The 17,326-nt window shown below is 43.2% G+C and overlaps 1 protein-coding gene across 2 annotated transcripts in view; it reads left to right on the top strand.

Moving 5' to 3' along the window:
• Positions 1-1,524: 1,524 nt before the first annotated feature.
• Positions 1,525-17,326, top strand: part of TJP1 (tight junction protein 1) — a gene marked incomplete at its 5' end in the record, with an annotated part of 254,955 nt that continues 239,153 nt past the window's right edge. For both annotated transcript variants that reach the window (XM_082851457.1, XM_082851456.1), the window contains one exon: positions 1,525-1,697. In XM_082851457.1, the coding sequence (XP_082707583.1) occupies positions 1,525-1,697 (173 nt within the window). The remainder of the gene's footprint in view (positions 1,698-17,326) is intronic.

The following is a 17,326-nucleotide window of genomic DNA, read 5'->3' as shown; positions in this document are numbered from 1 at the left end:
TGATGTCAGCTACCACGGTTTAATTAAATAATACCAGCTGCTCAACAATATGGGTGAAATTTCAGTTCTCATGGCATACTGTGAGTAAATACATCCAGTACCAATACATATAGTACAAACTTGACGCCAGCTCTTTAGTCCAGAAATCACCACATAACATGTGCATCACGATCAGTGACAGCAGTTCTTTCAAAGTTGTCAGTATTTGGTCTCTGAGCATTTTTTAGCTTAGCCACTGACAGCAAAGTGTGCCGTTGTGTTGCCTCCTTTTCTCCCAGTGATATACTCACAGAGCCTTGTTAAAAAACAAAAACAGAAAAAGGGTAACTGAAAGAGGAAATTGGGCAACAAAGATGGAAGTGCAGCAAAGAAACAAAAAACGATAAAGATGGAAGTGGCATGAAATATGAATGGAATGTAATTGGAGTTATAAAAAAATAGGCAACTGTGGGAATGCAGATGTTGCCACCTTTCCAGAGCCTTTAGATGCGCCGCTGGGGGAATCGCACGGAATGTAAACTTGAATGAAGAAAGCGGCTGTGACAAAAGGATGGGGACGTCCCAGAGGACATAGCATTAAAGGAACTCGGACACACTCCGCGATGGAGAACGCCCAGAGGATAGAACGTTGAAAGTGACCCAAACAGGACGCTTTGCCAAGACACAGAAAAGGTGCTTTCTCGGCATATAACGACTCTCAGGAAAAGACAAGCACTGTTCAAGCCACTCTTGTTAAGTTTTTCCTACACAGAAATAAAACACTTCAAGTCTCCATGTTTGTAATGCTTTACAGCATAACAAATGATTGGTTTGCTTTTTTTTTTTTCGTTTCCCTACACATTTATAACCATGAATGAACAGCTAGGCATGTTTGGACATTTTTAAAGGTCGTGGAACAATGTTGATTTTCCCCTTGATGAAGATGGTTTTGCACGGTTCAGGGTCCTGTCCACCGCCTGCCTGCCCGCCAGTGAGGCCCGCACGTGTACACACGCAGTATCCACACGTACAGCACACAGACACGCGTGTATTTTATATACAGCACGCGTCCACACACTTCAGGGTAGAGCATAAGTGACGGTGACAGCTATTCGGGGGTAATTATAAATACAAAATAGTAATTTTTCCCTTTCTGGAAGGTTGTGGTTGGGATTCTGTGGGAGTGAGGTGGTGGAAAGCGAGCTCCCGCCAAGCGCTGAGGGGAGCGAGGCCGCGGGGGCGGGGCGGAGGACGGGATGGGCGGGTCGGGGGGGGGGCAATGCGGGGCGGTACCGGCCTCGCCCGCCGTTCCGGACCAGAGCCCCGCCAGCCGGTGCGCAGCGCGGGGACGACGGGGCGCGGGCCACGCACGGCGGCGGCGGCGGGAGCGGCGGGCACGCACGCACGCGGGCGCGGGACCCGGCACGCACGGCCGGACGCACGGCGGCGGCGGTGGCGGCGGCGGCGGCGGCGGCGGCGGCGGCGGCGGCTGCAGGGGCGCGGGGTGGTAGGTGCGGGCGGCGGCGGATGGCCCAGGGCTGACCTATGCGGCGCCTGGAGGGGCTGTGCCGGCGGCGGCGGCGGCGGCGGCGGGGTCCGGGCCGCGAGCGGAGCGGGGACAAGATGAAGTACCAGAAGTACCTGACGGTGCTGCAGATGGCCATCGGCGTCACGCCGTCCAACCGTGGCAGCCTTCTGCCGCTCAGGAGGAGGCTGTGGTGAGGGCGGGGCCCGGGGGCGGGGGTCGGCGGGGGGCAACGGGCCGGGGGCCGGGGGCCGGGCCGTGGGCACTAGCAACCCCCTCGGTCACCAGAGAGCGCGCGGCCGGGCGGGGCGGGGACCGCGGCCGAGGGAGACGCCGCGCCGGCAGGTTCTGGCTCCGAACGTCCCGCCGGGCTCGCCGTGCGTTTCCTGCGGCGCCTCGGATCCATCGGCCGCCGATCCGGGTCGGGACGTCCGCGGCCGGCGGGGTCATCCTCGCGGGGTCGGTGACTGGGCTTTACCTGTAGGCCGTCTGGTGCTCCCACCTGGAAACCGCTCTCGGGGTAACGGGAAGAACGCCCCTAAAGAAAGGTGTCTAGGGTCACCTGGAAACGGTGTGGACACCGGATCATCTATCGGATTGTATCGCGTTTTATTAGCATGTAAACATGTCACAGGGAATCCCAGTGGCGACCCAGGCGTTCCATCCACTTGGGACTTAGGTGTGCGGTTCTGTCACAAGAGGAATGGTCCAGTAAAGGGGTGGTGACTGTAGAAAGGGGTGCCGGTGATTGTGGTATTCAGTGGTTATTACAATTAAAAAATGCGTGGTTAATATAGTTTATAGAGGTTGATTCAATTCAACTGAACATAGTTCAGTTTAATTTTAAGGTTATAGGGAGAGGAAGTGAGGCTGTATCTAAGCATTGGGAAGAGTAATGTCTGCTATGTAAGGCAAAATGGAATAACGATCTAAGGAACATAAGGATTGAGCAGCCAGGAAAAAGCTTAAAAGAAAACTGTCAATAGTGGAGAATTTTGGAGGTAAGACCAAAAATTATGAGCAGCAGAGTCCAAATTTCAGCTGTGCCACTTATTGTGTGACCATAGACAAGTTGCTGGAGAATCTGTTTCTTCATCTGTAAAATGGGAACAATGTTGTCTACCTCATGGGGCCATGTGTAGACCAACTTTGATGGTCAATACAAAGTGCTGGCCACTCTCCCCCGCTGCATAGTAGGTGCTGAGTAAATATTATTGTCTTCCTCCACCCCCCCACCCCCCACTCCCGCCCAGTTGTTAAAAAAAGATAAATTTATTCTGCAAAATATTTTAATTTGATGAACATCAAGTGACAACACCTGGAAGACTAGGCTGGTAAAAGTTGACAGTGATTGAATTAAGAAATGTCCATGGAAGAAAGTTTTAGCAAATACATCAAGAATATGTCATTATTCTGAAGCAAGAAGCGGTAACATTTGAAGTTGACTTTTCAGATGGATGGTTTACAGAAAAAAAAAAAAAAAAAAAGAAGAGGTCAGCACCAACAGTCTTACCTGCCACCCAGATTTTCTCCTGAGTGCTTATCAGTATCGAACACACTGCCTATTTTACTTAATTTTCATATATATCGCTTCTCCCCCCGCCCTAGAATGTTAAGCAGCATGGGGCCGGGGCTTTAGTCTGTTTAGTTGATTACTAAATTCCCTTCAAGCAGTGTCTGGTACAAAATAAGTTCGCAAAAGATAACTGCTGAATAAATGAATTCTTAATGCATAATTGGAAAAGAAAGTTAAGGAATTTTTTTTTTTTTTTTGGCTGCGCTGAACGACTTGCAGGATCTTAGTTTCCTGACCAGGGATTGAACCTGCATGCTTGGCAGTGAAAGCGCAGAGTCCTAACCACTGGACCGCCAAGGAATTCTCAAGGAAATTTTCTTCATGTTACACTTAAAAACCAAGATGTGGAAATAAGGTTTGAGGAGCTGTTAGGCATGAATATTAGCAGCAATTGGTCACAAGGTCAAGAAGCTTGGTTTATTCTTTCTTATCATTGGAGTGCTGCTTCTGAAACTAGTTTCCCGAGTATAGAGTTTGTGAAGAGAGAACACAAGGAAATAAAATCCCGGTAACATTTGTACTCTAGAGATTCACGTCTGAGGCAGGCAGTGACCTGGGACCAGCATTAAGAACCGTCTTATGAAGAGACAGCCTGGAAAGAGGGGGATTTCATTGAGCTTTCCCACAATCTTAAATGAGCATTTCAGGACTCAGTGGTAAGCGGATTTGCAAATGTTCATCTACTTTCTCCAGTGGCAAAGTGAAGAGCACACTCTACAAAACTCGGCACTGAGTGGTACTTTGGGACATAGATGTATAGTCTTTTGTTGTTGTTGTTGGAGAATATTGTGCTGCCTGGTTAATCTATCTCTTACGTCTCTGGAATTTATTTTCTAGATAACATTTCATTTTGCCAGTGCCCTAGCAACTGCATGTGGAGAATTTGAGATGGATGGGGCCATTATTTGGCTAGAAGATGAGAGGACGGGGTCTGTCTCCAGAGTGGTTGGTGGGAACCCACAGGCGACATCAATAGTGCATTCAGACCTTGGGGTGCACCAGCTTATGTCCATTTACAAGATGTGAGGACATACCACAGTCATTGTTCATGGCTTATATAAAGGTTTATGTGAAGACGTTTAGGAAGATGTGTAGGCTCCCTGTGTTTCTCTCTCTTTTAACTATTACAGTCTGTATGGGAAGACTGCATACCTGCAAAGCTTATGCCTGTCTAAGTGAAGGTTACGGTTGAATGGACCAGTGCTTTGGCCCCACACTCGTATGTAGTTTGGCCACTTGTGCTCATCCGCTTTCCTCTTTGCAATATCTTTCTGTCTTTCTAACTGGCTCTACAAATCCTTTAAGGAGTAGAGCACTTGCAGGCCATTTTACATGGAAACTGAAGCGGACACACCTGCATCAGTGGAGCCTGCAGGAGCCCTCTTCTCCTTGACTCCTTCTCTAAGTTTAGTAAGTAGGAGTGTTTGCAGTGTTTGGTTCTGAATCATTACTGTTCACGAACCTGGAACTCAGGCCTGTTACCCGAGGGAGATGTGAGTTTGTGCGGCTGCTGCCTGCTCTGAGGACCTCAGATAATGGTTCAGATGGACAGAACCAGTACCAGTGCTGGACAGAAGCAGTAGAGCACGGTATTTCCTAGATCTGCTGTAACAGATCACTGAAAGCAACAGGAATTTCTTCTCCCCCAGTTCTGGAGGCCAGAGTCTGAAATAAAAGCATCGGCAGGGCCACGCTCCCCCAAGAGCTCTGGGGAGAATCCTTCCTGCCTCCTCTAGTGTCTGTGGCCCCAGTGTTCCTTGGGTTCCTCTTCAGTCTCTCTCAGCACCCTCATGTGGTCTTGTCTGTGTGTCTCTTATAAGACCACTTATAAGACCACTTGTCATCGGAGTTAGGGTCCAGCTGGGTAATCCAGGGTGAGCTCATCTCGAGATGCTCACCATAGTAACCTCTGTGAAGACACTTTCTCTAAACAGGGTCACATCCACTGGGTTGTTAGGAGGTGGGGGGAGGAGGGGCACAGTTCAGTCCATTGCGGGAACCATGGCCGGCTCCTTGCTGTTCAGCGGGTGTGAGGCCCAAATAGCTGTTACTCCTGTCTATTTTAGGTGAAATGCAAAAATTATTTTCATAATAAGTTTATTGTTGTCAGAGCCTTGATTTTTTTTTAACATCTTATTGGGGTATAATTGCTTTACAATGGTGTGTTAATTTCTGCTTTATAACAAAGTGAATCAGTTATACATATACATACATCCCAGTATCTCCTCCCTCTTGTGTCTCCCTCCCACCCTCCCTATCCCACCCCTCTAGCTGGTCATAAAGCACCGAGCTAATCTCCCTGTGCTATGTGGCTGCTTCTCACTAGCTATCTGTTTTACATTTAGTAGTGTATATATGTCCATGCCACACTCTCACTTCGTCCCAGCTTACCCTTCCCCCTTCCCGTGTCCTCAAGTCCATTCTCTACATCTGTGTCTCTATTCCTGTCCCACCCCTAGGTTCTTCGGAACCATTTTTTTTTTAACATTCCATATACATGTGTTAGCATACGGTATTTGTTTTTCTCTTTCTGACTTACTTCACTCTGTATGACAGACTCTAGGTCCATCCACCTCACTACAAATAACTCAATTTCGTTTCTTTTTATGGCCGAGTAATATTCCATTGTATATATGTGCCACACCTTCTTTATCCATTCATCTCTCGATGGACACTTAGGTTGCTTCCATGTCCTGGCTATTGTAAATAGAGCTGCAGTGAACATTGTGGTACATGACTCTTTGAATTATGGTTTTCTCAGGGTATATGCCCAGTAGTGGGATTGCTGGGTTGTACGGTAGTTCTATTTTTAGTTTTTTAAGGAACCTCCATACTGTTCTCCATAGTATCAATTTTCATTCCCACCAACAGTGCAAGAGGGTTCCCTTTTCTCCACACCCTCTCCAGCATTTACTGTTAGTAGATTTTTTGATGATGGCCATTCTGACTGCTGTGAGGTGATACCTCATTGTAGTTTTGGTTTGCATTTCTCTAATGATTAGTGATGTTGAGCATCCTTTCATGTGTTTGTTGACAGTCTGTATATCTTCTTTGGAGAAATGTCTATTTAGGTCTTCTGCCCATTTTTGGATTGGGTTGTTTGTATTTTTGATATTGAGCTGCATGAGCTGCTTGTAAATTTTGGAGATTAATCCTTTGTCAGTTGCTTCATTTGCAAATATTTTCTCACATTCTGAGGGTTGTCTTTTCATCTTGTTTATGTTTTCCTTTGCTGTGCAAAAGCTTTTAGGTTTCATTAAGTCCCATTTGTTTATTTTTATTTCCATTTCTCTAGGAAATGGGTTAAAAAGGATCTTGCTGTGATTTATGTTATAGAGTGTTCTGCCTCTAAGAGTTTTGTAGTGTCTGTCCTTACATTTAGCTCTTTAATCCATTTTGAGTTTATTTTTGTGTATGGTGTTAGGGAGTGTTCTAATTTCATTCTTTTACATGTAGCTGTCCAGTTTTCCCAGCACCACTTATTGAAGAGACTGTCTCTCTTATTGAAGAGACTGTCTTCAATAAGAGACTTACTGAAGGACTGTCTATCCTTGCCTCCTTTGTCATAGATAAGTTGACCATAGGTGCGTGGGTTTATCTCTGGGCTTTCTATCCTGTTCCATTGATCTATATTTCTGTTTTTTGCCAGTACCATATTGTCTTGATTACTGTAGCTTTTGTAGTATAGTCTGAAGTCAGGGAGTCTGATTCCTCCAGCTACGTTTTTTTCCCTCAAGACTGCTTTGGCTATTTGGAGTCTTTTGTGTCTCCATACAAATTTTAAGATTTTTTTGTTCTAGTTTTGTGGAAAATGTCATTGGTAGTTTCACAGGGATTGCATTGAATCTGTAGATTGCTTTGGGTAGTATAGTCATTTTCACAATGTTAATTATTCCAATCCAAGAACATGGTATATCTCTCCATCTGTTTATATCACCTTTAATTTCTCTCATCAGCGTCTTATAGTTTTCTGCATACAGGTCTTCTGTCTCCTTATGTAGGTTTATAGCTAGGTATTTTATTCTTTTTGTTGTAGTGGTAAATGGGAGTGTTTCCTTAACTTCTCTTTCAGATTTTTCATTGTTAGTGTATAGGAATGCAAGAGATTTCTGTGCATTAATTTTGTATCCTGTTAGTTTACCGAATTCATTGATTAGCTCTAGTAGTTTTCTGGTAGCATATTTAGGATTCTCTATGTATAGTATCATGTCATCTGCAAACAGTAACAGCATTACTTCTTCTTTTCCGATTTGGATTCCTTTTATTTCCTTTTCTTGTCTGATTGCTGTGGCTAAAACTTCCAAAACTATGTTGAATAACAGTGGTGAGAGTGGACAACCTTGTCTTGTTCCTGATCTTAGAGGAAATGGTTTCAGTTTTTCACCTTTGAGAACGATGTTGGCTGTGGGTTTGTCATATATGGCCTTTATTATGTTGAGGTAAGTTCCCTCTATGCCTACTTTCTGGAGGGTTTTTATCATAAATGGATGTTGAATTTTGTCGAAAGCTTTCTCTGCATCTATTGACATGATCATATGGTTTTTCTCCTTCAATTTGTTAATATGGTGTATCACGTTGATTGATTTGCATATATTGAAGAATCCTTGCATTCCTGGAATAAACCCCACTTGATCATGGTGTATGATCCTTTTAATGTGCTGCTGGATTCTGTTTGCTAGTATTTTGTTGAGGATTTTTGCATCTATGTTCATCAGTGATATTGGCCGGTAGTTTTCGTTTTTTGTGACATCTTTGTCTGGTTTTGGTATCAGGGTGATGGTGGCCTCGTAGAATGAGTTTGGGAGTGTTCCTCCCTCTGCTGTATTTTGGAAGAGTATTTTGGGAGTGTTCCTCCCTCTGCTGTATTTGCTGAAGGGTAGGTGTTAGCTCTTCTCTAAATGTTTGATAGAATTCGCCTGTGAAGCCATCTGGTCCTGGGCTTTTGTTTGTTGGAAGATTTTTAAATCACAGTATCAATTTCAGTGCTTGTGATTGGTCTGTTTATATTTTCTGTTTCTTCCTGGTTCAGTCTTGGAAGGTTGTGCTTTTCTATGAGTTTGTCCATTTCTTCCAGGTTGTCCATTTTATTGGCATAGAGTTGCTTGTAGTAATCTCCCATGATCCTTTATATTCTGCAGTGTCAGTTGTTACTTCTCCTTTTTCATTTCTAATTCTATTGATTTGGGTCTTTTCCCCATTTTTGTTGATGAGTCTGGCTAATGGTTTATCAATTTTGTTTATCTTTTCAAAGAACCAGCTTTTAGTTTTATTGATCTTTGCTATTGTTTCCTTCATTTCTTTTTCATTTATTTCTGATCTGATCTTTATGATTTCTTTCCTTCTGCTAACTTTGGAGGTTTTTTGTTGTTCTTTCTCTAATTGCTTTAGGTGTAAGGTTAGGTTGTTTATTTGAGATGTTTCTTGTTCCTTTAGGTAGGATTGTATTGCTATAAACTTCCCTCTTAGAATTGCTTTCGCTGTATCCCATAGGTTTTGCTTCGTCGTGTTTTCATTATCATTTGTTTCTAGGTATTTTTTGACTTCCTCTTTGATTTCTTCAGTGATCTCTTGGTTATTTAGTAGTTTATTGTTTAGCCTCCATGTGTTTGCATTTTTTACAGATTTTTTCCTGTAATTGATATCTAGTCTCATAGCATTGTGATCAGAGAAGATGCTTAATACAATTTCAGTTTTCTTAAATTTCCAAGCTTTATTTGTGACCCAAGTTGTGATCTGTTCTGGAGAACTTTCCATGTGCAGTCGAGAAGAAAGTGTATTCTTCCGCTTTCGGGTGGAATGTCCTATAAATATCAATTAAGTCTATCTGGTCTGTTGTGTCATTTAAAGCTTGTGTTTCCTTATTTATTTTCTGTCTGGATGATCTGTCTATTGGTGTAAGTGGGGTGTTAAAGTCCCCCGCTATTATTGTGTTACTGTCGATTTCCCCTTTTATGGCTGTTAGCATTTGCCTTATGTATTGAGGTGCTCCTATTTTGGGTGCATAAATATTTATAATTGTTATGTTTTCTTCTTGGCTTGATCCCTTGATCATTATGTAGTGTCCTTCCTTATTTCTTGTCACAGTCTTTATTATAAAGTCTATTTTATCTGACATGAGTATTGCTACTCCAGCATTCTTGTGATTTCCATTTGCATGGAATATCTTTTTCCATCCCCTCACTTTCAGTCTGTATGTGTCCCTAGGTCTGAAGTGGGTCCCTTGTAGACAGCACATATATGAGCCTTGTTTTTCTATCCATTCAGCCAGTCTCTGTCTTTTGGTTGGAGCATTTAATCCATTTACTTTAAAGTTAGTTATCGATATGTATGTTCCTTAATTTTCTTAAGTGTTTTGGGTTTGTTATTGTAGGTCTTTTCCTTCTCTTGTGTTTCCTGCTTACAGAAATTCCTTTAGCATTTGTTGTAAAGCTTGTTTGGTGGTGCTGAAGTCTCTTAGCTTTTGCTTGTCTGTAAAGGTTTTAATTTCCCCATTGAATCTGAATGAGATCCTTGGTGGGTAGAGTAATCATGGTGGTAGGTTTTTCCCTTTCATCACTTTAAATATGTCCTTTCATTATTGATTGTTCCACATGTAGAACATATTTCATTTATTGTTTTCTTCATCATTGTTTGTTTGCTCTTTAGTTCTTCTACGTCCTTCTTAAAGGTTTCTTGTATTTTCTCCATTCTGTTTCCAAGATTTTGGATCACTTTACTATCATTACTCTGAATTCTTTTTCAGGTAGACTGCCTGTTTCCTCTTCATTTGTTTGGTCTGGTGGGGTTTTACCTTGCTCCTTCATCTACCATGTGTTTCTCTGTCTTCTCATTTTGCTTAACTTAGTGTGTTTGGGGTCTCCTTTTAGCAGGCTGCGGGTTCGTAGTTCCCTTTGTTTTTGGTGTCTGCCCCCAGTGGCTAAGGTTGGTTCAGTGAGTTGTGTAGGCTTCCTGGTGGAGGGGACTGGTGCCTGTGTTCTGGTGGATCAGGCTGGATCTTGTCTTTCTGGTGGACAGGACTGCGTCCGCTGGTTTGTTTTGGGGTGTCTGTGACCTTATTATGATTTTAGGCAGCCTCTCTGCTAATGGGTGGGTTTGTGTTCCTGTCTTGCTAGTTTGGCATAGGGTGTCTAGCAGTGTAGCTTGCTGGTCGTTGAGTGTAGCTGGGTCTTAGCGTTGAGATGGGAGATCTCTGGGAGAGCTTTCGCCATTTGATATTACGTGGAGCCGGGAGGTCTCTGGTAGACCGGTGTCCTGAACTCGGCTCTCCCACCTCAGAGACACAGGCCTGACACCCGGCCAGGGCACCAAGACCCTGTCAGCCACATGGCTCAGAAGAAAAGGGAGAAAAAAAGAAAGAAAGAAAGAAAAAAATAAAGTTATTAAAAAATAAAAAAATTATTAAAAATGAAAAAGTAATAAAAATAAAAGAAAGAAGAGAGCAACCAAACCAGAAAACAAATCCATCAATCATAACAATTGTTAAAAACGATACTAAAAAATCCCCCAACCAAACAAACAAAAAAACCAGACAGACAGACCCCCAGGACAAATGTTAAAAGCAAAGGTCTACAGACAAAATCACACAAAGTCCACTGCCTCAATTTTGGGATGAATCGTTGTCTATTCAGGTATTCCAGAGGTGCAGGGTACATCAAGTTGATTGTGGAGATTTAATCTGCTGCTCCTGAGGCTACTGGGAGAAATTTCCCTTTCTTTTTGTTCGCCCAGCTCCTGGGGTTCAGCTTTGGATTTGACCCCGCCTCTGCGTGTAGGTCGCCTGAGGGCGTCTGTTCTTCGTGGAGGCAGAGGCTGGCATGACGTTGCAACAGCCTGAGGCACGCCATGTGTTCTCCCCAGGAAGTTGTCCCTGGATCATGGTGCGCTGGCAGTGGCGGGCTGCACAGTCTCCCGGCAGGGGAGGTGTGGATAGTGACCTGTGCTTGCACACAGGCTTCTTGGTGGCGGCAGCAGCAACCTCAGCGTCTCATGCCCGTCTCTGGGGTCCGCGCTGATAGCCGCAGCTTGCGCCTGTCTCTGGAGCTCATTTAGGCGGTGCTCTGAATCCCCTCTCCTCACGCACCCTGAAACAATGGTCTCTTGCCTCTTCGGCAGGTCCAGACTTTTTCCCGGACTCCCTCCCGTCTAGCTGTGGCGCAGTAGCCCCCTTCAGGCTGTGTTCACGCAGGCATCCCCAGTCCTCTCCCTGGGATCTGAACTCCGAAGCCAGAGCCTCAGCTCCCAGCCCCCGCCCTTCCTGGTGGGTGAGCAGACAAGCCTCTTGGGCTGGTGAGTGCTGGTCGGCACCGATCCTCTGTGCGGGAATCTCTCCGCTTTGCCCTCTGCACCCCTGTTGCTGCGCTGTCCTCCGTGGCTCCAAAGCTTGCCCCCAACCCCGTCTCCACCGGTGAAGGGGCTTCCTAGTGTGTGGAAACCTTTCCTCCTTCACAGCTCCCTCCCAGTGGTGCAGGTCCCGTCCCTATTCTTTTGTCTCTGTTTTTTCTTTTGCCCTACCCAGGTACGTGAGGAGTTTCTTGCCTTTTGGGAAGTCTGAGCTCTTCTGCCAGCGTTCAGTAGGTGTTCTGGAGGAGTTGTTCCACACGTAGATGTATTTCTGATGTGTTTGTGGGGAGGAAGGTGATCTCCACATCTTACTCCTCCGCCATCTTGAATGTCTCCCCAGAGCCTTGATTTTTGCATTGAGTGCTTTCAGGAGCATTTACACGGATCTTAGGGGAAAAGAGTGTCATATCATTTTCTTCATGCTTCTAAGTCTGTTTCTCCCAGTTGAGTCAGTAAGTATTGAAGGCCTTGCAGTATCCATTCGTCCACTGAAGTTGTCATCTAATAGTCAGATTCCAGAAATAAGAAGAGCTGCTGTTCATTGAGCTTGTTCCGTGCTGGGCCCTATATCCCTCTGTGAGGTGGGGGCTGTATCTCCCCAACTTTACAGATGAGGTCATTGGCTTGCCCAGAGTCACACCTCAGGTTTTTTGCCAGTTCTTGGGGTTAAAAACATATTTGAGCGAGGACGTGCCAGTCCAGAAAGAGAGACGGACTGAAGACAGGAACAAAAGGACGGGAATGTCCCTTATAGGATGTTGTTTCTCCCAGGGTGACCTGTGGCCCATTCACGGCTCACAGAGTTCCCTGATTGGATGGGACCAATATCCAAGTCCTTCCTTGGTTTCTTTAATGAGCAAACTGTAGGCAGTTACACACATTATTATTTATAAGTACAACTAAGGGCCATTAATATGAACCTTTTCAGTGAGCTATTAAGGTTTCCGAAGTCTGGTACTCGTAAACAAAAATTAGCATTTTGCTAGCACTACTGAAGAATCCTTCAGAAGTACTCAGTATCCTTATAAAGTCAGCTGCCCTGCTATACTTAGCAGTATCTCAAGGCTCCTGTTCTCACACTCTTGTTTGGAATTCCCCTCATTTGGGGGAAGGATGCTTTGCTCTCTCTCATAAGTGTTATCTTGACTTGGTTGTAGCTGTCAGTTGCTTATATTTTATAATTAATATATTGTAGAAGGATTATTAGATATTTTGATAGTTCTTGTATAACCGCTTTGTTTTTACGATCTTCATTATTTTTGCCCAATTATTCGTTATTCTTGAGTTCTTTTCCACTAGAAATTAGAAATGAGTGTGGTAGATGAGCTTGGGAGCTGTTTGTCCCAAGTGAACTGTGGTCAAAACTGGTCGTGAGCCAAATCTGCTGAGTTATAACAAAATGAGAGGATGGACTCCGGGTTTCTGCCTTTTAAGCCTGTCAGCCAAGGCTGCAAATAAAAACATGACGCTGTTAGAGAAGTTATGAAGTGAGTGGAGAGAGGCAGACATTTTCTCCCCAGTTACCCCCTAGGGATGATTAAATGGAATTAAGAATTAGGAAAAGAAAAACTTCACTGTAGGCCAAGTATTGATTTCTCCAGAGTTCAAGGGAAAGCATCCAAGCTGCTTACAGCTCACTTCCTAACTTTATTTCCCTGTCGTCAAAGGCTGTTCTCCTAAATATTTGGGGAATGATCTCCACAGTCTGAGGTATTCAGTGGGGGAATACCTCAGGCTGGGGGAGAGCGGTGCCTCGGGGTGACAGAGGCTCCTTTTACTCCACATCACGAGTACGCAAAGGCAGTACTCCCCATGTGAGTTGTAGATGCACCTCTGTATTCTTGTGCATGTCTAGCAGAGAACTATTTGAACACACGTATTTCCACCCCAGGACAAATACTAATTCTCGAGAAATATTAAAACAAAAGAGAAGTGACATTTAAAATTCCCTTATATCTCGACTCCTTCTGCATAATAATCTGGTCCATTATTATCTGGACCTGTTTATTCCTTTTCTTTATCTCCCATCAAAGAAAGGGGGACCATGACTGAGCCATATGCTTTTTAACAGTTGACCTTTTAGCTTCACAGAGATCTGGTCTGAGCTTCAAAGTTACTAAAATTACTCTCTAGGAGCTGGTTCAGTTCTTGGACAAGACACCATCCTCCCTGTGAGTCTGTGGGTAGGGCGGGTACCGACCTGATATTCACCTGGTATATGCCAGCTCATCCCTCCTGGTTATTAAAGGTTTTTATTATGATCCTGGTAGGGAGGGGGAGAGTCCATTCTTCTAGTTATATTTAGGATCTTTCTTTTCTCTTTTACTTCATTACTGGATTTAATATTACATTGTGTTAAGTCTGATAAATTTCTTGGCTTTTAGTCATTTATAAAATTTGGTGGATATAAATACTTATTGCAGACTTTAGGTTTTAGGCTTTTAGGTTTGGAAAAAATGAAAATAGTGATGCCTGTCTAAGTCAGATGAGAGGAAAATCTTTTGAAAATTTTCTTTGTGGAGAAAAGTTTATATTACATTTGTGTTAATTTCTTATAAATGATCAAACCATATAAGCAGTGCTATCAACATGAAATGAGAGAGAGGAAATAAAGAAAATTTAAGCCTTGTATATTGTTTTACCATTCTGTTTTTCTTTCCCACGTGCCCTCTTCTTTTTTTTCTTAAATTGGAGTATAGTTGATTTACAATGTTGTGTTAGTTTTTGCTGTACAGCAAAGTGAGCCAGTTATACATACATATATATCCACTCTTTTAGATTCTATTCCCATATAGGTCATTATAGAGTATTGTGCTAACCTGTACTATACAGTAGGTTCTTATTAGTTATCTCTTTTATACATAGTAGTGTGTATATGTCAATCCCAATCTCCCAATTTATTCCTCCCCCTGCTTTCCCCCCAGTAACCACAAGTTTGCTTTCTACATCTGTGACCGGACTTCTGTTTTGTAAATAGGTTCATTTGTACCATTTCTTTAGATTCCAATAAGCGATGTCATATGATATCCGTCTTTCTCTGACTTACTTCACTCAGTATGACAATCTCTAGGTCCATCCATGTCGCTGCAAATGGCATTATTTTGTTCTTTTTTATAGATGAGTAATATTCCATTGTGTATGTGTACCACATCTTTTTTTTTTTTTAAATAAATTTATTTATTTATTTTTTGGCTGCATTGGGTCCTTGTTGCTGTGCGGGGGCTTTCTCTAGTTGCGGTGAGCAGGGGCTACTCTTCATTGCGCTGTGCAGGCTTCTCACTGCAGTGGCTTCTCTTATTGCGGAGCATGGGCTGTAGGCGGGTAGGCTTCAGTAGTTGTGGCACGTGGGCCCAGTATTTGTGGCTCATGGGCTCTAGAGCACGGGCTCAGTAGTTGTGGCGCATGGGCTTAGTTGCTCCATGGCATGTGGGATCTTCCTGGACCAGGGCTCGAACCCGTGTCCCCTGCATTGGCAGGCGGGTTCTTAACCACTGCACCCACCAGGGAGGCCCCTGTGCCACATTTTCTTTATTCATTCCTCTGTTGATGGACATTTAGGTTGCTTCCATGTCTTGGCTATTGTAAATAGTGCTGCTATGAACATTGGGGTGCATGTATCCTTTCGAATTATGGTTTTCTCCAGATATATATGCAGGAGAGGGATTGCTGGATCATATGGTAGCTCTGTTTTTAGTGTAGAGTGTAGGAGGGATCCCAACGATGTAGCAGGGTTCCTTTCCTCCACACTCTCTCTAGCATCTGTTGTTTGTAGGTGATGGCCATTCTGACCGGTGTGAGGTGATACCTCATTGTAGTTTTGATTTGCATTTCTCTAATAATTAGTGACCATATGCCCTCTTCTTGAACAGAGTTTTTCATTATTTTTATGGAATCTTTTACCCTGCAGAGAGGAGAACAAAACTGTACAGGGTGCTGCTCTTTGTGTTAAGAATAATGAAAGTGGCATCACCCAAATTTTACTCTGGGAGATGACTTGAAAGGTAGACTCATTGGAACCCAATGAAATAACAAAAATATAAATTTAAAAAGCTACAACAAAAATAGTAACAGTCTGAGTAAACAATAAAAAATACCATCGATGGACCAGCATTCTTGAGGAATGTCTGAGAAGTAGTTAGTAGATAGGGACAGATCTACTGAGAGAAATACCTTGCAGAAACCATTGTCCGGAAAATGTGCAGAAGATTCCTGCAAAGTTAAGGGTGGGAGGCTTGAAGCAGCATCAAGGGATAGAAGGAGCAGGGGATGTGGGGGGGGGGTTCATCAGATCTGACTCCCTCATCCTCACTGATGTGTGACACGGAGGGGACAGCAGTGTTGCTTTCTCACTGAGGCAGTGATGTGGGCACTAGAGCCAGGGAGACAGGGCTGAAACTGAGATGTCCACTGCATCCCTTGACACAGAAGAGAAGCTGCCTCACAGACCTCCCAGCAGTGTGTCCTGTCTCTGCCAGAGCTGCCAAAGGCAGGCCACCTTAAGCACTACTGTGGGGAAACAGACGTTCTCTAATAGAAATATAAATAGACTTTAAAAATCACACAACAAGTGGAAAAAGCCAGTATTAAGAGAATACCACATTCAACAAACAGAGGAACTAATCTCTAAGAAAAAGGAAAAACTTTGGATTAACATGGTTTTCAGAAAGATGCAAGAGAATATTCTACTAATAAAAAAGCATACTAGACACTTTACAGATTTAAAATGTACTCATTGGAGTAAAAGAATGGCTGAATTGACAAAATTGAAAAACAAATTAGTAATCTGGAGAAGTAAGCTAAAGACTCACAAAAGAAAGGGATGAAAAGAAAGAGAAGTTAGGAACTCTCAAAAGAAATCAAAGATGACACATATAGATGGAGAGATATACCATGTTCTTGGATTGGAAGAATCAACATTGTGAAAATGACTATATTACCCAAAGCAATCTACAGATTCAATGCAATCCCTATCAAATTACCAGTGGCATTTTTTACAGGACTAGAACAAAAAATCTTAAACTTTGTATGGAGACACAAAAGACCCTGAATAGCCAAAGCAGTCTTGAGGGAAAAAAACGTAGCTGGAGGAATCAGACTCCCTGACTTCAGACTATACTACAAAGCTACAGTAATCAAGACAATATGGTACTGGCAAAAAACAGAAATATAGATCAATGGAACAGGATAGAAAGCCCAGAGATAAACCCACGCACCTATGGTCAACTAATCTATGACAAAGGAGGTAAGGATATACAATGGAGAAAAGACAGTCTCTTCAATAAGTGGTGCTGGGAAAACTGGACAGCTACATGTAAAAGAATGAAATTAGAACACTCTCTAACACCATACACAAAAATAAACTCAAAATGGATTAGAGACCTAAATGTAAGACCGGACACTATAAAACTCTTAGAGGAAAACATAGGAAGAACACTCTTTGACATAGATCACAGCAAGATCTTTTTTGTTCCACCTCCTAGAGAAATGGAAATAAAAACTAAAATAAACAAATGGGACCTAATGAAACTTAAAAGCTTTTGCAAAGCAAGGGAAACAACAAACAAGACGAAAAGACAGCCCACAGAGTGGGAGAAAATATTTGCCAACGAATCAGCCAACAAAGGATTAATCTCCAAAATATATAAACAGCTAATGAAGCTCAATATTAAACAAACAACCCAATCCAAAAATGGGCAGAAGACCTAAATAGACATTTCTCCAAAGAAGACTTACAGATGGCCAAGAAGCACATGAAAAGCTGCTCAACATCACTAATTATTAGAGAAATGAAAATCAAAACTACAAACTACAAAACTACAAAACTACAACTCACACCAGTTAGAATGGGCATCATCAGAAAATCTACAAACAACAAATGCCAGTGAGGGTGTGGAGAAAAGGGAACC

Source organism: Leucopleurus acutus (assembly GCF_964270905.1).
Source record: "Leucopleurus acutus genome assembly, chromosome: 1".
Taxonomy (NCBI): domain Eukaryota; kingdom Metazoa; phylum Chordata; class Mammalia; order Artiodactyla; family Delphinidae; genus Leucopleurus; species Leucopleurus acutus.
Note: the sequence above shows the minus strand (reverse complement) of the source record. Positions and strands in the feature narration are given on the sequence as shown.